We start from the raw sequence: 23,436 nt of genomic DNA, 5'->3' as shown, positions 1-23,436 counted from the left end.
ATCTGAAAGATGGGTGTCAGATGTTTGGATGGGGCACAATTTCAGTGCTTGCCATAGGTGCTATTTTCTGTAGATACGCCCCTGTGTACAGGACATACCTGGGCAATTTTCCACATTGCCGGGCAGATGCCGGCGCTTTAGCTGTACTGAAACAGCTTGGCTAGTGGCACAGCAAGTTCAGGAGCACGAATCTTCAGGACTATTGCCAGGATTTTGTCTGGGCCCATAGACTTTGCAGTATGCAGTGCTTCCTGCCTTTTCGTGATATCACGTGGAGTAAATTGGATTGGCTGCATACTGACATCTGGGATGCTGGGGACTTCTGGAGGAGGCCGAGCTGGATCATCTACTTGGCACTTCTGACTGAAGATTGTTGCCAATGCCTCAGTCTTACCTTTTGCACTGGTGTGCTGGGCTAATCTATCATTGAGGATGGGGATATTTGTGGAGCTTTCTCATCCAGTGAGTTGTTTGATTGTCCACCACCATTCACAGTTGGATGTGGCAGGACTACAGAGTCAATCAATTCACAGTCAAAAGAACAATACAGTGTACATTGGATGAATTCCTCCATCGATAACTATTAGGAACTAACACAGTTTTATAGAACATTAGTATTAATTAATAGTGTTCTAATTTGTTCTGTATTTAATTTAAATATATAAGTTGTTTCTCAGTTAAATGGAAGTTTGTCTTTTTTTATACATTTTTAACTATTTCCATGAAACTTTGGCTAATTGGAGCAGCTGCTTAATTGGCCCAAAATGTACTGGTCCTGATGTGTCCCAATTAACTGGACTCCACTGTATATATAACAATATAATATAATTATTAGACAATACTACTGTGGAGATTATAGGTAAATTTCAATGTAAATACGGTCCAGTCCATCATGGGTAAAGCCGGCCCCACCATCGAGCACATCTACACAGAACACTGTCGCAGGAAAGCAACCCCTGTCATCAAGGATCCTCACCACCCAGGAGATGCTCTCTTCTTGCTGCTGCCATTATGAAGAGGGTACAGGAGCCTCAGGACCCACACCACCAGGTTCAGGAACAGTTTTATCCCTCAACGATTAGGATCTTGAACCAGTGGGGAGTACTTCACTCACCCCATCACTGAACTATTCCCACAACCTTTGGACGCACTTTCAAGGACTCTTCATCTTATATTCTCGGTATTTATTGCTTTCGTTTGTCTTCTGTATTTGCATAGTTTGATGTCTTTTGTATGTTAGTTGTTTGTCCAGCCTTTTGGGTGCAGTTTTTCATTGATTCTGTTATGTTTCTTGAATTTTCTGTACATGTCCGCAGGAAAACAAATCTCAGCATTATATATGGTGACATATATATACTTTGGTCGTAAATATACTTTGAACTTTAGGTGAATTTCAATTGAAAATTATGTTTATTAGCAAAAGTAAAAAAAAAACATTTTGATAGTAATCATATTAAATTAATTGCTATAGGAAAGATTTATGTAACATACAAATTATTGAGAGTTGTGAGATCTTGACATGAGCTGTAATTTTACTTGTGAATTTGAACTATATAAGTTTAACTATTATACTCTTAGAAATGCATCAAATCATTACTCCAAAAAAGAGAAAAAAAATTATGGCAAGACTTGGAACTGTTAATCACGGTCAGTCAGTTGAGTAAAATCTGACTTGTAAGTCCCTCTCATTGATTCTGAATTTTAACCACACAAACCTGGCTTTAAGTAAATTTGGGAACATAAAGTAACCCACAATTGAGATTTTGTATGACTGATATTAATAAGAACCATGAGCTTGACATAGTTTCTGTTCAGACCTTCGATCTCCCAAGACTGGTGGAAAGTAAATTGGTTTATTTTAACAAATGAGGGAGCAAGCTAATACATTCTTCAGTCTCAGATGTTTAAAGTATAGCTGAATATTTTGTGGTTTCTTGGTTGGAATGAGGAGATGTAGCGAAGGTTTGAACAGGGGTGAATAGGGGAGAAATACCCAGAATACTAAAGAGCAGGTACTTGTCTTGAGGTAGATTAGGGTGGGTAAGTCCCCAGGACCAGATAAGGTGTCCTCTCGATCATTGTAGGAGGCTAGTGATGAAATTCCATGGGCCCTGGCAGAGGTATTTAAAACATCCTTAGTCATGGGACAGGAGCCAGAGGACTGGAGGATAGCTAATGTTGTACTATTGTTCAAGCTCTAAGAATAAGCCAGAAGATTATAAACTGTTGAGCCTGATGTCAGCAGTGGGTAAATTATTGGAAGGTATTCCATGCGACAGGATATCTAAGTATTTAGATAGACATAGCCTAATTAAGGATAGCTAGCAAGACTTTGTGCATGGTAGGCTGTGTCTAACCAATCTTGTAGAGCTTATCAAATAGGCTACCAGGAATGTTGATGAAGGAAGAACAGAGAATGTTAATTACCTTGACTTTAACAAGCCCTTAGACAAAGTACCACATGGAAGGATGGTCTAGAAAGTTCAGTCACTTGGCAGTCAAAATGAAGTAGAAAATTGGATTCAACATTGACTTAGTGGGAGAAACCAGAGAGTGGTAGTAGATGATCGCCTCTCTGATTGGAGGCCTATAGTTAGTGATGTACCACGGAGATCTGTGCTGGGTCCATTGTTGTTTGTCATGATAACATTCTGTATGATAATGTGATAGACTGGATCAATCAGCAAATTTGTAGATGGCACCAAGGTTGGGAGTGTAGTGGACAGTTAGCAAAGCTTACAGGAAAAGCAGCTGAAAAAATGGGCTAAAAAATGACAGATGGAATTTAATGCAGATAAATGTGAGGTGTTGTGCATTGGTAAGACAAAACCAGGATAGGAGTTGCACAGTGAACGGTAGGTCACTGCAGTGTACAGTAGAACAAACGGATCTGGGAATACAGATCCGTACATTATTCCTTGAAAATGGTGTCACAGATAGATTGGGTCTGAAGAGAAAATCTACTGATGCTGGAAACTGAGCAACACACACAAAATGCTGGAGGAACTCAGCAGGCCTGGCAGCATCTATGGAAAAAAGTATAGTTGACGTTTCGAGCCAAAACCGTTTAGCAGGACTGGAGAAAAAAGCTGAGGAGTAGATTTGAAAGGTGGGGGGAGGGTAGAGAGAAACGCCAGCCGATAGGTGAAACTTGGTGGGCGGGGGGGAGGAATGAAGCCAAGAGCTAGGAAGTTGATTGGTGAAAGAGACAGAAGGCCATGGAAGAAAGAAAAAAAGGGAAGGGAGGAGCACCAGAGGGAGGTGATGGACGGGCAAGAAGATAACATGAGAGAGGGACAAGGGGATGAAAACTGGTGAAGGGGGGCATTACTGGAAGTTTGAGAAATTGATGTTCATGCCATCGGGTTGGAGCCTATCCAAACAGAATGTAAGGTGTTGTTCCTCCAACCTAAGTGTTGCCCAATCCTGACAGTGGAGGAGACCATGAATGAACATATTGGAATGGGAATGGGAAGCGGAATTAAAATGGGTGGCCACTGGGAGATCCCACTTGTTTTGGCAGACAGAGTGTAGATGCTCAGTGAAGCAGTCTGCCAATCTACATTGGGTCTCACCAATATACAAGAGGCTACACTAGGAGCACCGAACACAGTAAATCACCCCAACAGACTCACAGGTGAAGTGTCGCCTCACCTGGAAAGACTGTTTGGGGCCCTGAATGGTAGTGAGGGAGGAGGTGTAGCACTCGCTCCACTTGCAAGGGTAAGTGCCAGGAGTGAGATCAGTGGGGAGGGATGAACGGACAAGGGAGTCGCATAGGGAGCGATCCCTATGGAAAACAAAAAGTGGGGGGGGAGGGGAGTGAAAGATGTGTTTGGTGGTGGGATCCAGTTAGAGGTGGTGGAGGTTTTGGAGAATTGTGTGCAAGATGCAGAGGCTGGTGGGGTGGTAGGTGAGGACAAGAGGAACCCGATCCCTGGTAGCGTGGCGGAAAGATGGGGTAAGAGCAGACGTGCGTGAAATGGAAGTGATGCGGTTGATGGTCATAAAGAGAGCTTTTAACTCATTGGTCTTCATAAATCAAAGTATTGACTACAGGAGTTTATGTTGAAGTTCTATTATTACTTGCATATGAATATCAATACCATATACTTCCCCATAATATCTACAAGACTTTGTAAGGAAAAGTATGGTATGAGGCACAAGTTATGTTGAAGTTCTTTAAGAGGTTGGTGAGATCAAATTCGCATGCAGTTCTGGTCACCTACCTACAGAAAATATATCAATAAGATTGAAAGAGTACAGAGAAAATTTGCAAGGGTCTTGTAGGGAAATATTGAAAAGGTTAGGACTTTATTACCTGCAATGTAGGAAAATGAGGTGAAATTTGATAGAAGAACACAAAATTCGAGGGGTATAAATAGGGTAAGTGCACGCAGGCTTTTTCCATTGAGGTTGGGCGAGATGAGATCTAGGGCATAGGTTAAGGGTGAAAGGCGAAATATTTAAGGAGAACACAAGGGGAAACTTCGTCACAGAGGGTGGTCAAGTGTGGAACAAGTTGCCAGTGGAAGTGGTAGATGCGGGTTTGATTTCAACATTTAGAAGCTTGCATAAGTATATGGATGGGAGTGGTACGGAGAGCAATGATTCAGGTGTAGCTCGATCAGTCTAGGCAGAACAGTCCTGCTTCTCTGTTCTAGTGCTCTATGACTAAGTGGGATAAAAGATGGCTAGAATACTTTGATTCTGAGAGTTTCTTTCCATGATACAATTACTTCTTTTGTGAATAAAGAGAATTGATTTTTGCTAGTGTCTCATGCCATATTTTTTCCTTGCAAAGTTTTGTAGATATTATGTGCAAGTATGTGGTAATGATATTCATATGCAAGTAATAATAATTGATGTCTGTTAGATCTAACATTTTTGAAAATCAATGGTTTTATATTAATATCTAAACTCAGCTCAGAATTTAAGAAACTGTAAGTTTGTAAAACAAAAGGGAATGGTTTTGATTTTACTTGGCAAAATGGGAGGTATCCCCAAAGCTTCTAAGTGTTGAGCTGCAGATTTGGCTTGTACTGTGAGTGTAGAATTAAAGGATCTAAGTGCAATATTAACTGACCTTTAATTATTCTTCCAGATGCTTGTGTTATATTTGGATTAACATTACATTAAGAAAGGCAAGCACAAGTAAAATAATTTTAGTCTGCGAATGCAGTAATTGTCCCAGGGATGTGGATAAAGGGCTAAAACTAGCTGACCTAGTATCTGCTTGCCCAGAGTCACCACCGTTGGTTCTCTATGCTCAAATTTAGAGGACCAATCTCACTGGAGCATCTGGACTCCAATCTGGTCAGTGTCTTTGATTCAGACCTGCCGTTTGGCTTTGTTACCTTGGTGCATCATTAACTTCAGTGACTTCTGAGATAGCACCAGTCACTAGAATTGTCTCCTTAAACCACTTACAGTGGCATGCAAAAGTTTGGGCACCCTGGTCAAAATTTCTGTTATTGTGAATGGCTAAGCGTGTAAAAGATGATCTGATTTCCAAAAGGCACAAGGTTAAAGATGACAAAGTTCTTTAATATTTTAAGCAAGATTACGTCTTTTATTTCCATCTTTTACAGTTTCAAAATAACAAAAAAGGAAAAGGGCCTGAAGCAAAAGTTTAGGCTCCCTGCATGGTCAGTAGTTAGAACCACCCCCTTTGGCAAGTTATCACAGCTTGTAAACGCTTTCTGTAGCCAGTTAAGAGTCTTTCAATTCTTGTTTGGGGGATTTTCGCCCATTCTTCCTTGCAAAAGGCTTTAGTTCTGTGAGATTCTTGGGCCGTCTTGTATGCACTGCTCTTTTGAGGTCTGTCCACAGATTTTCGATGATGTTTAGGCCGGGGGACTGTGAGGGCCATAGCAAAACCTTCAGCTTGCTCCTCTTGAGGTAGTCCATTGTGGATTTTGAGGTGTGTTTAGGATCATTATCCTGTTGTAGAAGCCATCCTCTTTTCACCTTCAGCTGTTTTACAGACAGTGTGATGTTTGCTTCCAGAATTTGCTGGTATTTAATTGAACTCATTCTTTCCTCTACCAGTGAAATATTCCCTGTGCCACTGGCTGTAACACAAGCACAAAGCATGGTCGATTCACCCCCATGCTTAACAGTTGGAGAGGTGTACTTTTCATGAAATTCTGCATCCTTTTTTCTCCAAATGTACCGTTGCTCATTGCGGCCGAAAAGTTCTATTTTAACTTCATCAGTCCACGGGAATGCATTTTTCCAAAATGCATCAGGCTTGTTTAGATGTTCCTTTGCAAACTTCTGACGCTGAATTTTGTGGTGAGGACACAGGAAAGGTTTTCTTCTGATGACTCTTCCATGAAGATTATATTTGTGCAGGTGTTGCTGCACAGTAGAACAGTGCACCACCATTCCAGAGTCTGCTAAATCTTCCTGAAGGTCTTATGCAGTCAAACGGGGGTTTTGATTTGCCTTTCTAGCAATCCCACGAGTAGTTCTCTCGGAAAGTTTTCTTGGTCTTCCAGACCTCAACTTGACCTCCACCATTCCTGTTAACTGCCATTTCTTAATTACATTACGAACTGAGAAAACAGCTACTTGAAGACGCTTTGCTATCTTCTTATAGCCTTCTCCTGCTTTGTGGACATCATTTATTTTAATTTTCAGAGTGCTGGGCAGCTGCTTAGAGAAGCCCGTGGCTGCTGATTGTTGGAACAAGGTTTGAGGAGTCAGGGTATTTATAAAGCTTTGAAATTTGCATCACTTGGCCTTTCCTAATGATGACTGAGACTTTGGTAAAAGTTATCTGAGAGCTCAAATCTCTTGGGGTGCCCAAGCTTTTTCATGGTGCTCCTTTCCTTTTTTTTTAACTCTAAAATTGTACAAAACAAAAATAATACACTAATCTTGCTTAAAATGTTGAAAAGAATGTTTCATCTTTAACTTTATGACTTTTGGAGATCAGTTCATCTTGTACTCATTTAACTATTCACAGTAAAAGAAATTTTGACCAGGGTGCTCAAACTTTTGTATCTCCTTCCTTTATATCTGTTGAATCCATTAAAGCCTTCCTAAAAAATGCAAATCTTTAAACAAGCTTTTGAGCATTAATTGGAACCTTTCTTTAGTATCCAATTTTTTTTTTTGCAAAACTGAAACAGCGAGATATATTGTTCTACGTTAAATGTAATAAGTAATTACAAACCTCATACGCCAGAATGCTGTTTATCAACTTCAGCTCAGTGTTTAATACAGTCATCCCTCAGAAGTTGGGTAAACTGTCCTTGTTGGGTCTGAACACCTCTCTTTGTAACTGGATCTTGGACTTCTTGACTGAAAAACCCCAGTCAGTCCGTGTTGGTAGCAACATCTCTAGTATCATAACGCTGAGCACCGGCAGCCCCCAGGTCTGCGTGTGCAGTCCGCTGCTGGCACATAAGGAGGTAAGGCAGCTGGTCAACAACTTGAGTCTCAACATGGACAAGACTAAAGGGATGATTATAGACTTTAGGAAAGTGTAGGCTGACCACTTCTCACTGCACATAAACTGCTTCCCCACCACCCCCGCCCCCAGTCCTCTGGAGAGGGTTAGTGGCACCAAGTTTCTGGGAATGCACATAATGGACAACCTCACTTGGTCAAGAAAGCACAACAGCATCTCCACTTCCTGAGGAGATCGAGGCTAGCAATGGTTCCCCCTGCCCCATTCTAACCAATTTATACAGCAGCACCATTGAGAGTACCTGACCAGCTGCATTATAATCTGCTAAGTCATCTGACCATAGCACCCTTTAAAGGATTGGGAGGACTGCTGTTGAGAGGATCACTGCAGCCTCTCTTCCACCCGTTCAAGATATTTGTCAGGAGTGCTACATACGCAGGGCTTTTAGCATTGTCAAGTAACCCTCCCATCCATCCCACAATCTCTTCAACCACTACCATCAGACCATAGCATTAGGACAAAGACTGTTAGGATAGGAACACGAGGAATTCTGCAGATGCTGGAAATTCAAGCAACACAAATCAAAGTTGCTGGTGAACGCAGCAGGCCAGGCAGCATCTCTAGGAAGAGGTACAGTCAACTGTACCTCTTCCTAGAGATGCTGCCTGGCCTGTTGCGTTCCCCAGCAACTTTGATGTCATTAAGATGGGAACTAGCTTCTTCCACCAGGCCATAAGACTACTGAACACCCTACCATCACCCAGATATCATCACGCAAGTGCCAGGAGCATGATAATGTTTACTTTTTAACAAGCATCATAAATGCCTCTTATACTAAGTGTCAGTTTTCTGGCATGTATTTCATTATTTGTTAACTTATTTGTGGTAATATTACATTGTATTGTGTGTGTTATATGTACAACGATGTGCACCCTTGTCTGGATGAACATTGTTTCGTTTGATGGTATACATGTATATGATTGAATGGCAAACTTGAACTAATAAAGTACTATTATTAGTTTGTTAATAAATATCCAGCCACAGTGAGTATTTCCACATGAAGCAGAGATTCATTTGCATTTCTTCCACTCTAGTGTACTGGATTTGGCACCCACATTGTGTTATTTACATGGAAAAACCAAATGTAGATTGTATGAATGTGTACAGGAGTGAGCTTCCGGCAGCCTGCCACTTGAATTCACTATTCCACTCCCACTCTGTTCTCTATCTGTGACCTTCTGAATTCTTGCAGTGAGGTTGGCTGCACAGTGGAAGAATAATTCTTAATTTTCAGTCTAAATACATTGCAGCCCTCAGGACTCAAGTGAATTTCCCAGCTTTATGTAATTCACTCTCTTGTCGTCATCATGGCTATCCCTCAAAGTCGAGGATGATGGTCTTCGTTCCGTTGATCTATGGCCCACAGAGCGAAGACACCTGTGTGTGTATTTGTTTAACGTGTACTTGATGTTGCACTCCAAGAAGCACACGATACTTCACAAATCAACCAACTGATTCCAATGGCATGGAAACCACAACAATTGGAGCTGATGGGTTTGTTGCAGCCTTCATCTGCCTTCACAGCCATTGAGTTCAAAGTAACTTCGCTGCCTGTTCCACCGTTAAGGTCTTGGTTTGATTGTTCTTTGTCAGGGACCTCACCCTCGACCTTACCGCCATGGGTGACCCTACCAGGAGCTTAGCTCCAGACGGCATCGCTCTCAGGATCACAGGACCACATAAGCGTCTCCACTGCAACAAGGTGATAATCCACGGAGAAGGTTCACTCTCTATCTGTATCAGAACGAGCTGTTTCTGCTTGTTGTCTTTTGGCTCCATTTTTCTCTAACAATTTGCCGAGTCTGCATACTGTGTATCTCATAATCTTGCTCTAGGTGATGCATTATACAGACAAAGAAACTTAATCTGATACTAATTGCGAAATACAGTGCCTATAAAAAGTATTCACACTCCTTAGAAGTTTTCATGTTTTATTGTTTTACAACATAAAATTGCAGTGCATCTAATTTAACTTTTTTGACACTGATCAACAGAAAAAACTCTTTTGCATCAAAGTGAAATCAAATTTCTACAAATTTGTCTAAATTCTTCACAATTATTAAACACAAAATAATTGATTGCATAATTACTCACCCCCTTCAAGTCAATATTTAATAGACGCACAATTACAGCCTTGAGTCTGTGTGGGAAGGTCTCTCTCAGCTTTGCACATCTGCACACTGCAATTTTTCCTCATTCTTCTTTACAAAACTGCTCAAGCACTGTCAGATTGCATGGGGATCATGAGTCTAGCCACAAATTCTCTTTTGGATTGAGGTCTGGACTCCACTTGGTCACTCCAAGACATTAACTTTGTTTATTTTAAGTCATTCCTGTGTAGCTTTGGCTTTATGCTTGGGGTCATTGTCTTGCTGGAAAACAAATCTCCCAAGTTGCAGTTACTTGCAGACTACATCAGGTTTTTCTCCAGGATTTCCCTGTACTTTGCTGCATTCATTTTACCTTCTACCTTCACAAGCCTTCCAGGGCCTGGGGCCCCCTCAGTGTGATGCAGCCACCACCATGCTTCACAGTAGGGATGGTTTTTGATGATGTGTGGTGTTTGGCTTACACCAAACATAGTGTTCAGTCTGATGGCTCAATTTTGGTTTCATCAGACCATAGAACCTTCTTCCAGCTGACTTCAGAGTCTCCCAAATGCCTTCTGGCAAACTCTAGCCGAGATTTCATGTGAGTTTTTTTTTATCAACAGTGGCTTTCTCTTTGCCACTCTCCCATAAAGCAGCGACTGGTGAAGCACCCAGACAATAGTTGTATGTGCAGTTTCTCCCACCACAGCCACAGAAGCTTGTAACTCCGCCAGAGATGTCATAGATCTCTTGGTGGCCTCCCACACTCGTCACCTTCTTGCATGGTTACTCAGTTTTTGAGAATAGCTTGCTCTAGGCAGATATATAGCTGTGTCATTTTCTTTCCATTTCTTGATAATTGACTCAACTGTACTCCAAGGGATATTCGGTGACTTGGAAATTTTCTTGTACCCATCTCCTGACCTTTGCTTTTCAATAACCTTTTTGCAAAGTTGCTTGGAGTGTTCTTTTGTCTTCATGCTGTAGTTTTTGCCAGAATATTTACTCACCGGAGGTTGGACCTTCCAGTTACAGGAGTATTTTGACAATAATCAATTGAAACACCTTGACTGCACACAGGCAATCTCCATTTAACTAATTATATCAGTTAGGCGGAAGGAAAAGATGGCTGCGTGACAGCGCGCACAGCTCTCCGGTGAAATGATATTGTATTTGTAAGTAGGATGCCGTGCACAATTCTGATTGGATGGAGACAGATGTGAGAAGCACAGAGGAACATCTGGAGAAACTTCTGAAATGCCCGGTTCGCTGCCGCTACTGCTGTGCGATCGAGAATCTCCGGAGGGAAGGCCCCAAAATCTCCGGCTTTGTCTGCTGCTGGTCAAAGCGTTCGGCAGAGATGGTGCCTGGTACTCTGTGTCAGAGGGCTGGTCGGAGGCTCTAAGTTTTCGGACGACTCAGAGTCGGACTGTGGCCAAGCATGGCAGGGAGAGTTTTCTTCCTTCTCCCGTCTGTGTGAGATGTGGGACTTTCGAGAGACTTTGAACTTTTTTACTGTGCCCATGGCCTGTTCTTCATCAAGTTATGGTATTGTTGCACTGTTGTAACTATATGTTATAATTATGTGGTTTTTGTTAGTTTTTCAGTCTTGGTCTGTCCTGTGTTTCTGTGATATCACACCAGAGGAATATTGTATCATTTCTGAACGCATGCATTACTAAATGACAATAAAAGAGGACTGCGTGTCCTCATATCTAATCTAATATAACTTCTGAAGCCAATTGGCTGCAACAGTGATGATTTAGTGTGTCATATTAAAGGGGTGAATACTTATGCAATCAATTATTTTGTGTTTTATATTCATAATTAATTTAGATCATTTTGAAGAGATATGTTTTTACTTTAATAGGAAGGAGCGTTTTTCTATTGATCAGTGTCAAAAAAAAAATTAAATCCACTGTGATTCAATGTTGTAAAACAATTTTAAAAACTTGGAAACTTCCTAAGGGGTGAATACTTTTTAAAGCCACTGTAAACTCATTGGTTGCAAATCAAAGGTGTTACCCATATTCAACCTATCATTATTCCAGCTTTTCTACTGCTGGGAACTAGCTTATTTTCTGTCTTTCCCAATTTTGAACCTGAAACATTAACATTTTTCTTTCCTCAAGTCGTGGTTGACTGGCTGAATATTTCCAGCATTTCTTGTTTTTATTGACACAGTCATCAACTGTTTCACTTACCTGTAAAGAATGGTTAACAAATAATACGGACATGGCTTTTTTAAGATATTAGGAAAGCTGTGTTTTTACAGTCAGTTTGCAAATAACCTGCAGGAGATGTTTGGAATCCATTCTGATGCATTCTTCTGCTGCACTACTGTCAGAGTGAAAATTAAGTTTTTCTCACACTGAAATATAAGGTTTTCACATAGGTTGACTGATTGAGAGAAACAAAGATGGAATTTATTATTATTAGGGCCCACACTGAATTGCATATTTGACAAGAGGCTAAAATAATTTATTATTGGTTATGAGCTCTCTTTTCAGCTGTCTACCAACTGACACAACTCCATTGTTAAGTTTAGCTGAAGAAAGCAGACTTTACTGAAGGAATTTCTCGGACAATAAGGAAGAGGCCTTACATGCAAAACGAGGTGTAGGTACGAGCAGATCATCTACCGTCCTTCTCAGATTGGTGTTTGTGTGGTAGAGATGGAAGCCACCTTATTCTAGTGTTCTTCCTATTGAAAATAAGTGGCAAGATTGGTACTTGAGAGAAAATTTAAATGTTCCTTAAAACTACACTGTAAGATTAAATGTATAAAATTGTCATCAGTTCTTACAATTTAGATAAAGGTTTTTAAAAACTGCTTAAAAAGATTTGCATAACCATATTAATTACTAACGTAATAAACTTCAAGATTTATGTCCAGGTTCCATAGGACTCTTTGGTCTTTATCAATTGGAATCCTACAATACCTCATGCTTTGGGCTGCATCATCTTTGACCTGGCCTGCTGCTCATGATAGCTCCCTGACCTGTTAACACCATTAGTTTTGTGTCTCTGGATATCGGTCTTGGCTGCCATGCCCATCCCAGAAGAAGGCAGAACAGCAGCAACTTGAGCAATGGACACTGGTCTAGGTCTTGGCTTTTTAATGGGACTATCCCTCATTTATACCCCAATCTTAAAAAATGACAAATGGTCCCATATTTCCTGCCTCCAAATGTCTGTAGCGTTTCATATGCAGTTACAATGAAGGGTCTATCAGCCCAAAACGTCAACTGTTTATTCCCTTCCATAGATGCTGCTGACTTCTGAGTTTCTCCAGCATTTTATAATTGTTACTCAGTATTTCCAGCATCTGCAGAATCTCTTATGTTTAGCATTTTAATTATTCCTGAACAAAAGCTCAAAATGTACGTGAATCATTAAGAGTTTTGCAGTGCAACATAAAAACAAAAATGTGTACTCACGAAGCAGTTGCCAATTTTATTATTGGAACTGAGCTTATAATAGGCTTGAGCCCAATTCAATACAATTGCTGCTTGTGGCCACGTTCACTTGTTTCTGCCTTTGCCAACCCGCCTCAGCAAGTTGGTGGGAATACCCCATGCCTCTGACATGAAAAGTGGCAAAGCCTAGCTGAGACCTGTAAATGAGACAGGGGTGTAGCTAACAGAGGAGCTATGAATACAGATGTACTCCTGTTTCTATCAAATGCGTAGACAGAGTAGGACCAACATTGTGGTTCAAGGCTGAAATCAGGAGCTGGAGGCCAAATGTGTGACTGAGCTCCAAGGCCAAAACATGGAAACAGAGCATACCAGGCATAAGTAAAGATCTCAACCACACGCAGTCCCTGGCTCCTGGTCTTGGCCTTCCTCTGTCCTTGGTTCTCAATCACACAGTTGACCTTATTCTTAGCCATGTATTTGACCACTGCTCCTCATCCCAGAGTACATGTATATTGGAGATCAGTTGATCAAACCTTGTCTAGTATTAAGACAATGGAAAAACGGTCACCCTATGTACGTTTCTGATCACAGCGATTTGAAGATAGGTGGAAGAATTTAAATCGTTTTATAAAAATTGCTACACCTTCACATTATATAAATTCACTAGAAACGTGGTAAATCATATTCAAACAAAAACACTTGTGTGTGTTTCTGCAAACTTGTCCACCCACCCAACAATGAATGGGATTGCACTCCGCTGGGCAACACCTTACTGGCAGTGCGGAAATTCCAAAAGTGTTTGGAAATATGGAAGTCTGACTTTCAAAAGCACCTTGCTGTTAGTTCTGTAAAGTAGGTGTTTCAGGCCATTGTCTGCTACTAGTGATTGTTCAACTGCCAGCAAAGGTAAATGCTTTTTGTACCTTTGCCTCTTGCTGGTGACTGCAAGCTATTGCTATAAGGAAAGATGGGCTGCAGTGAATTCTACCAGCCTCAGCCATGTAGTGAAGCTTGGATTAGAAGTTGTTAATATTCATCTTAAAGTGTCCAATATATATTAGAGACAGTGATCTGATGTATTTTCTCAGGTCCTCTGCTTTATTCCCATCAAGAACTGAAAAAAATACTGCAAAACACACGTCCAGTTCAGAAATTTCCTTTGTTAATGTTAATATGATCCTTCTGCTTACAGAACCACACACTGGATTCCATATTGCCTTTAGTATGCTGGACACTGATGACAACCAACGAGTTGAGAAAAAAGAATTCCTAATGGTAATTTTTTAAATGTATTAATCTTGTGCCAGAAAAGTTTTTTAAATTGTAAATAGAACTGAAATTAGGGTTGATTTTTACATCTGATGATGTTTAATTATCTCATTTCTTCTGAATTCAATTCTGACTTCAATTCTATGCCCAATTTTTAAAAGAGGGAAGTAGTTATTCTGTTGTTTTATCTATACATGGAATCAAAAAAGTAAAAGCCCTCCCCCCCATTCAACCCCACTGGTTCACACAGTCTCCATCCACTTAAATTGCCAACTCTTCTTTGCTTTCAAATTGACTCATTCATTTTTTCCTCCATATATGAATGAATCCATTATATCTGCACAAGGCAGATCTCCAGGTCTCTGCTCTTCACTTCCATCCCATAATGTTTTACATTGTCACTGGCAGCATCAGTTGCCATTCAGGATCTATGAGCTCATAATCTAGTGGAGCACTGAGATACAAAACCATTATCTGAGGTATTACCTTTCAAACGGGATCATCAAGGCACCCAGTTACATGCCTTCTAAGTTGGCATAAAAAATTCACTGGCACATTTTCAACCATGCCCTGCATAGTTCTCTTTAATGATTTTACTAATAGTTGTCTTTTGGTCACCATTGTAAAAAAAAGCACACCTTTCTGTTTGTGATTCCTTGCCTTATAAATTGGCAGTGAACTTCTTGAGGATGTGAAAAATGCTGTAGAACTGTCCATCACTAATATTCTGCTCAGTAAATTACTTAAGATAGAAAGAGGTTCAGCACTTCCATATCCTAAATAACCGAAAACACATTACATTCAATTGATGCATACTTTAATTGTAAGCTACAACTTGGTAGAATTTTTTTATGCAAAGATGCAAAGTTTTCTTCTGTTGGTACTGTTTTTTTGGTGACTCAGCAATATTTAATACCTCCCCTTTCACTTTAAGCTTAAGGGATGGGGCCAGTGGCTGCATTTTTGAGTAGGATGCTCAGTGCTATGGACAAGTAATATTTGCCTTAGATGCATTCAGTTCACCTACTTCAGGACATTTTGAAAGTTTGCCAAGTAATGCGTCTAGCAATGTCCGCCATACAACGACCAAAAACTTCAGTCCTTTGACTAATCACAGCAGCATTTATTCAAAGCCTGCTGCCAAGACTGGAGCCAATACCATAATGGATGCACATAATTGTGGTTGACAAGAAACATCATAGCCTTGGCTTGTGCTCCACATCCTGTCAACTGGTGTATAGGATCTCATGACATATGAGAGCCCCTGTATCCTGGCTATAGTCAAGCAACCTATGGTGATGCTGATGAGGAAACAAGGCATTTGAACATGAGTAAAAAGAGAAATAAAATCTGCTTGACCAATGAGTTTGAAATGAGTGAAATAAATATTACAAGAGCTGAGAAATTGTACAAATTGAAGTGATTGAATACAATATCAAACAAAATTCATGCATGGAAACAAAGCAATGGAAATAAAAATCTCATGCGTCAATTAATACCTGATGAAACGAGATCCTACATGTGCTAGCTAATTTCCAGTGTCAGAAGGGTTGAATACTTAAATAGTTCAAAGATTCAAAGTGCAGTTATTGTCCAAGTATATTTACAGTATACAGCCCTGAGGTTTATCTTCCCACAGACAGTCACGAAAGAAGGAAAACCATGGAACCCATACAGAACCCATCAACCACCCCGCCCCCAAGTGCAAAGAACAAATCGAGTAAAAGGCACAAAAAAAAACAAGCAAAAGAACGCAGAATGTAAAACATCAAACCTCAAGTCAAACAGTGCAGGAATATTCAGCCCAGCCCAGTCCAGTTCAATCCAGCTATGACTAAACCATCTCGAAATATCCTGGGACGGGAGGCCTAGGAAGAAAGAAAAGGGGGAGGGGGGAAGCCCAGAGGGGTGGGCAAGGAGTATAGTGAGAGGGACAGAAGGAGAAAAAGGAGAGAGAGAAAGAATATATATTAAAAAATAATGGATGGTGTACGAGGGGGAGAGGTGGGGCATTAACAGAAGTTAGAGAAGTCAATATTCATGCCGTCAGGTTGGAGGCTACCCAGACGGAATATAAGGTGTTGTTCCTCCAACCTGAGTGTGGCTTCATCTTTACAGTAGAGGAGGCCGTGGATAGACATATCAGAATGGGAATGGGACGTGGAATTAAAATGTGTGGCCACTGGGAGATCCTGCTTTCTCTGGCTGACAGGGCGTAGGTATTTATTTATTATTATATATATATATTCTCTCTCTCTCCTTTTTCTCCCTCTGTCCCTCTCACTGTACCCCTTGCCCATCCTCTGGGCTTCCCCCCTCCCCCTTTCTCCCATGATCCTCTCATATCCCTTTTGCCAATCAACTGTCCAGCTCTTGGCTCCATCCCTCCCTCTCCTGTCTTCTCCTATCATTCCGATCTCCTCCTCCCCCTCCCACTTTCAAATCTCTTACTAGCTCTTCTTTCAGTTAGTCCTGACGAAGGGTCTCGGCCTAAAACGTAGACTGTACTTCTTCCTAGAGACGTTGCCTGGCCTGCTGCGTTCACCAGCAACTTTTATGTGTGTTGTTTGATATAACATTTTCAATTTATTTTGTGCAGAATTAACAGAAAAAAATTGATGGAGGCATAATCCTGATTCAGGAAAATATTGGCAAAGTAGTCACCCATTTATCATAGTTCATTCTCTTTGTACCACCCTCCTTTCCTCAAACCATAGTCCTAAGTCTTGAAAAATGTACCATGACTGGTCTAAGTATTTTTTTGCTCCAGTTCTGCATTAAAGCCGAGGAAAACTCATTTGTACCACACCAGATTCCCGACAAATCTGTGACTAACACCTGCTTCTGAAACAGAAAATCCGTGTTTCTATTTCTTATGCATTAAAGAATATTTTAGTGTACACTGTAAAGCTTTAAGATGATGTAGTGTCAAGGGTGATGTCTAAAGGAATGTATTTCTCCAGCCAACTCGTACCCCCTGTAGTCTTCACAACCAATCTATGAACTACAGCTAAAGTTGACGACCTGTTATGTTCAGCCTCCCAGGAAGTATTCGGAGTTAGTTTCAACCTGCATCATTCTTACTGAACTATCTTTAAATAAGGAGAAAAGAATTTAACTAACAAAGAACACAGAGAGAGAGAGAGAGAGATAAAATGGCTTTAACATAATAAAGTGATCAATTATGTCATAGGATTTTATTAAATTTTAAGTAAATTCACCTGTAAGTGCAAATGACAAAATATGCTTTTTAAATCCTGAACAAATGGCTGTAGCAGCTGTACTAGTTATTTTCCAGTCAATGTTAACCTTAATTACCAAAACTTGGTATACATCCTAACTATGGTTAAGAAAATTCAGAAAAATGTAATTTTCTACAATTTTATTATTTTTCTAAGTTTAAAAAAAAGTTAAGAAAACACATAATAGGTACTTCAATTCCTTGACCTGACATTAGCAAGTCTTGACCTTACCTAAGGTACTTGACACGTGTGGAACAGCAATGAGTATGTGTATGTGGAATTAGTTTCAAGAGTCAAACCTCAGGGCTTTTAGGAGAATTAGGTTTAAGTAGTCCCTACTGACAGGTATTTGCAAGGTCTGTTGGTTCACTTTACTCATCGTTTAACTGACATTTATCTCCAATCCAGAAATCCTCTGAATGTAAACCTAATTGACATCACATTTGGGCATTTCTGCAGAGTGTGGCTTTTTTGTGCTTTTGCTGTGTGCTGCTTTTGAACTCAAAGCTGATTTTGGACATTTTCCCATTTTTAATTGAGGGACCTACTTGGCTAAATGTTAAAGGGTTAATTGCATGTTTTTTCTGTTGCAAAGTTGCAATTCACAGTTAAATTATTATTAAAACTGTTTTACTAAATACATTGGACGTCATCAGAAACAATCGAGTTAGTTTACCACACCAAAATTGTTTTAGTTTAATTTTTGTTATGCCTTTTTAATTTAAATAACACTACATAATTCTGTTTTTCCAAGAAATATTTGTCACTGTGCAGGTGGAAGGCTAACTAGAATCATCAATAACAGCTTACACATTCAATGCCAGAGGCTATTACCTTGACATTCAGACACTTGCACCACAATTAAAAACATCTAAGAAATGAAGTTGGCTTCAGAAGTGAAGTCTGTGGAACTGGTTAGATATTGAAGTGGCATTACTCCTAAGCTACAAAAAAACAGAAGGCAGCAAAATTCACAGTAGATTAAGTTACTGGAATTTTTTTTCCACTTGCCTTTTTGTTCCATTTGTAGTTTCTTTTCTGTTTTGTTTCTTTAAAGAGTAAGATAGTGAAGGGTAAAACATATCGCAGAGCCACGACAACCTAAGTTTGAAATTCTTCAGGTACAGATCATGTCTGGTGCACTGTGTAATTCAATGGGTTTGGAATGATGGACTCCCATGAATATGATCTATTGGGGTCTGGCAAGGTTAGTCTTCTGGCTAGCTGAATAGAGTTGGTAGTTGGGGAGCAAAGACAAGCAGACATTTTAAAAAATACAGCTTCATTTATATACCTAAGTGTTTCATCAGAAACTTTCACAGTGGGATGATTTCATAGCCCACCTTGGCTGTAGAGACATAAATCTGTCCCATACAGGATCAAAGCCAGCAGGAATTTTAAAGGAATTTTAAAGCCACAGACTCCTTTTTGTAGATCTTTATAAGCTAATTTTAAAAAGCTAGCTAAAATCAAATAAACTGAAGTTTTAATTAACTATAACTGGAGTCTCTCACAAAGTTTCACAGCAAAATTTGATGCTACTATTTTTCAGAAAAACTGAAAATCATGATAAAGTTCTAATGATATCATACTTTAGGTATAAAGTTGCTTGAATATTTTCTTACAGTGTTTTAAAAAACGATTGTTAATTGTTTCCATTTACCAAATATGCAGCAACTTTCCATGTAGAATAGAATTATTTATTATGGATCTCTTCTTTATTTTTGAAAATATTAGTTCCAGGGTTTTCTTTACACTGTTGTGCCGGATTACTCATTCATTCCCCAAGGGAAGAAAGCATTATGTAAAAGAAATGGCAGTCTTTTACAGACAGTCTAGTCTTATCGTATGTTCGTCCAAGACAGACAAATGGAGTGATACACGATAAAAAAATTCTATTAAATACCAAAATACTTGGCAGAAAAGCAAAATGTTTGGATCCAGCAAAATTTAACCAGTAGATTTCTCTTGATTAGTGTGGGACTATCAAGGTATATTATTAGGTTTCAAAGCTACTGTGCAAAATACAGCCAGTGAACATAATTCAGATTGTCATTCTTGGTCAGGGCAGGGTTGTTGCACATTCCTAGTTGTGCAAAGAATATGGCATGGACCTTGAACTGTGAACCGGTATTATTTAGTGACTTGCAGGGATATTTAAGATTTGAGGACTTGTATAAAATGACATATTTCTTCCCCCAAATGATTTTAGTGAATTGATTATATCTTTGCAATGATCCAGCATCATCAATCTTATAGCTTCTTATATTATATTTTTGAACTTCACTTACATTTTCAAGCGCTCTCTGTGGGTTTTAGGGCAATTGTGTAGAACATGGAGCAATACAGCACCAGAGAAGCTATTTGGCCCATGATATTGTTCAGTCTTAATGCCAATTTATACTAAATGTCCTCCTATTTATCATCCCTACATTCTCTTTGTACTCATGTGTTTATATAAAAGCCTCATAAACTCCACCAAACTGGCTGATTTCACTCCTTGTCCCAGATATTTACCACTCTCTGTCTAAAAATATTTGCCCTTCACTTCACCCTTAAAATCCGCTACTCCTCTCCAATCCTGAGAATGTCTTCTGAATTTTTTACATTTCTACTCTGTAGAAAAGATTCTGAATGTCTACTCTATCTAATATCCTTACCTCCAACTTTGTAGGAAAAACTGCCTAAAGTTAGTTTAACTGTTTCTTATGGATCATACTCTCTAATCTAGCCAGCATTTGAGTAAATCTCTTCTGAAGAGAGTGTAGGGAGCCTCACTCGCCTTAATCTCCTCAGGAAGGGGAGATGCTGATGTGCTTTCTTGACCAAAGAGGTGTTGTTGAGGAACCAAGTGAGATCTTCCATTATGTGGTCTCCCAGAAACATAGTGATCCTAACTCTCTCTATGGAGGAGCCGTGTATGTGCAGTGAGGAGTGGTCAGCCTGCAACTCTCTAAAGTCCACAATTATCTTTTTGAAGCTGTCCACGTTAAGACTCGAGTGTTGTTCTTGTCATCATTGTCGATGAGACCAATCACTGTTGTATCATCAGCAAACTTGATGATTCAGTTTGAACTGGAACTAGTAGTGCAGTTATGCGTTAGCAGTGTGAACAGCAGCGGGCTGAACATGCAGCCTTGGGGAGTGGTGGTGCTCAGTGTGATGGGGCTAGAGTATCTGCCAACACAGATTATCCTGTCTGTCAAGAAGTCCAGGATCCAGTTACAGAGGGAGGTCCTGAGACCAAATGATGACAACTTACTCACCAGCTTCTGAGAGATGATCATATTAAACACTGAGCAGAAGTCAAAAACAGCATCCTGGCATATGAGGCACATTTTCCAGGTGGAACAGGATAGAGTGGTATGCAAAGGCTATGGCATCATCAGTGGATCAATCTGAACGATACGTGAATTGGAAAAGGTCCATTGTAGCAATGTGAGATGGGATTAAATATGATTCATAACCAGCTGCCTAAAGCACTTCATTATTGTTGAGGTCAGTGCTACTAGATGGTAGTCATTGAGGCAGATTACTGTCGCCCTCTTGGGCACCAGGGTGATGGTCGCTGCCTTGCAGCCTGAGGAGACAGTGGGCTGTTCCAGAGAGGTGCTGAAGATGTTTGTTAGAACATCTATTAACTGGGCAGCACAGTCCCTCAGCATCTAACTTGGTATGTAATTAGGCCCTGCAGCTTTATGTGGTTGTCCCTGAATAGGGTTTTCCTCACATCAATTGCAGCCAGGCACAGTGCCTGCTCCTTGGGGGGATAGAGGGGCCTTCCTCACCAGCACATTGTTCTGTGCATCAAGCCAAGCATAAAAGACTTTCAGCCTGTCAGGGAGTTGTAGTCCATTATGGTCTGAATGCCCTGCCACATGTGCCCTCTGTCTCTGGTTTCAGAGAAATGGCTGTACAATATACTCTCTGAATACTGTAATCCTGTTTTGCCTTCCTGATGGTGCCAGAAAGCGCAGCTCTTACTGACCTGAGAGCTGTCTTATCCCCCAATCTGAAGGCAGCATCCCAATCTCTCAGCCATGTCCAGATCTGTGCTGTCAGCCCTGGTTTCTGATTTGGCCTCATGTAGCTGTGTTTGATAACGGTGACATCCTCAGTGCCCTTCTCTATGTAGCCAGTCACAGATCTCGCATATTCATCAGTAGTAACGTGGTGGGTGTAGGTAGCCACATCCCTGAACATGTTCCAATCCGTGTTTTCCAAACACTCCTGTGATGCTGAGGTTGCTCTTCTGACCAGATCATTATCTCCCTTTAAACTGGTTATCTCCCTTAACCAGTGGTCAGGATACAGGAATTAGCATAACATTTAAGTAATCAGAGAATCCAAGCTTGGTATGCACCAGAGATGTTGGTATAAACCAGGTCAAGTGTAACCTGCTGGCAGAATTTAGGCAGAACTGTCTTTAAGTTAGCATGGTTGAAGTAGCCAGCAATAATAATCAAGGTGTGTGGTTTGTGGTTTATTGTGCCATAGAGCTCACACAGCGCTTCCCCAGCATTAGCACAGGGGTGAGGGGGGAGGGGATGTACGCAGCCAAAATCACAACAGCAGTGAACACCCTCAATAAATAGATGGGCCTGTTAAGAACTCTGCCAGAGGCAAACATTGGGTCATCGCTACCGAAGTGTTCACACACCGGTTCTTATTAACGTGGATATATACACCTTCACCATGCGTCTTACCAGAGATGATGGGAATTCTGTCGGTCTGAAAAGAGGCAAACCCCTCTAGCTGTATGACCGCTTCAGGGGTGGTATCTTGGAGTCATGTTTCCGTCAGGATGAGCACACAGCTATTCTTTACCTGTGTCTGAGACTGAATAAGCATAAGAGAATCTAGTTTATTTTCTAGCGAACCAATGTTTGAAAGCAAAATCAACAGGAGAGCTGGCCTTCACTTTACTCTTGCACTTTCCGTGCTTCTGTTTCCTTGCGCACCACTTCCAATAACGTGTCCCTTCGGTGGCTGTAGCAGAGAACAATACGGTATGCAATAAGCCCATGCTGCAAAGCTCATCTGCTATCCAACAACTCGCTAGTGAGGTAGACTTGCAGTAGTTGGTGTTTTTAATATCCAGCAGTGTCTTGCGAACATAAGAAAGACATAAAGGACAAACAATTACACCATTAGTTGGAGCCAGAGTGGCCGCTGCAACTGGGCGTGTCGCCATCTATGCAATCATCCCCCTATGTTAATCATTATGTCAAAAGTTAACAACTGTTAGAAATCTGTGCATTACAAGTACCATCATTGCCTCACATTATTAACTTACGACTAGTATTAAATTATTAATTTCCATAGGGAGGTACAGAGGCCCAGGTTTAGAAGCTTGTTGAATGAATGGCGTTCCAAATAGACTAAGGGATCCTTAAAGTGAGATGTATCCACAATTCCAAAAGACTTTTGACAAAATTCTGCATAAAAGGCTGTTGCCACTGTATAAACAATAAGGATTAAAAGTTAAATCATGGTGTTATCCAAAACTGACTGGAGAGTTGAAAGCAGTGGTACTTTTAAATTGATAGCACAAGTGTTGAGAGATGTACACCTAAGAAGAGACTCAGCTCAGAGGTTGTTTAAAATAGATTCTCTTTTCAGTCAGAATTTCTCTATGTTACTTAGAGCTGGATCAGTACACAGAAGAAAAAGATGATATTTTTGAAACCCTGCAATTTCTGAAGCTGGATTAAAATTGATCACAGAAAAACAGGAACATCCTGAATTAGATATGCTGATCTTTGTGACAAGTTTTCCAGTCATTCACCCACCTACAGGTCACTCTTGGGCAAGGTGTAGCAGCTACTTCGCCCCTCAATCAGGGTCATATGAAGCCATGGGAGCAGGTGGTGGGTGGCCATATAAGCAGCCAGTACATATCAGTAATCCTGGTTCTCTGACCACTCATGGCA

At 40.5% G+C, this 23,436-nt stretch overlaps 1 protein-coding gene across 1 annotated transcript in view; it reads left to right on the top strand.

Moving 5' to 3' along the window:
* micu2 (mitochondrial calcium uptake 2) overlaps nucleotides 1-23,436 on the top strand; it is a 428,019-nt gene that overhangs the window by 289,405 nt on the left and 115,178 nt on the right. Inside the window, exon 7 of the mRNA XM_063054190.1 lies at nucleotides 14,185-14,267. Within this exon, the coding sequence (XP_062910260.1) occupies nucleotides 14,185-14,267 (83 nt within the window). The remainder of the gene's footprint in view (nucleotides 1-14,184; nucleotides 14,268-23,436) is intronic.

Source organism: Mobula hypostoma, chromosome 7 (assembly GCF_963921235.1).
Source record: "Mobula hypostoma chromosome 7, sMobHyp1.1, whole genome shotgun sequence".
NCBI classification, from domain to species: domain Eukaryota; kingdom Metazoa; phylum Chordata; class Chondrichthyes; order Myliobatiformes; family Myliobatidae; genus Mobula; species Mobula hypostoma.
The sequence above is the reverse complement of the archived record's forward strand: the minus strand, read 5'-3'. Positions and strand labels throughout refer to the sequence as shown.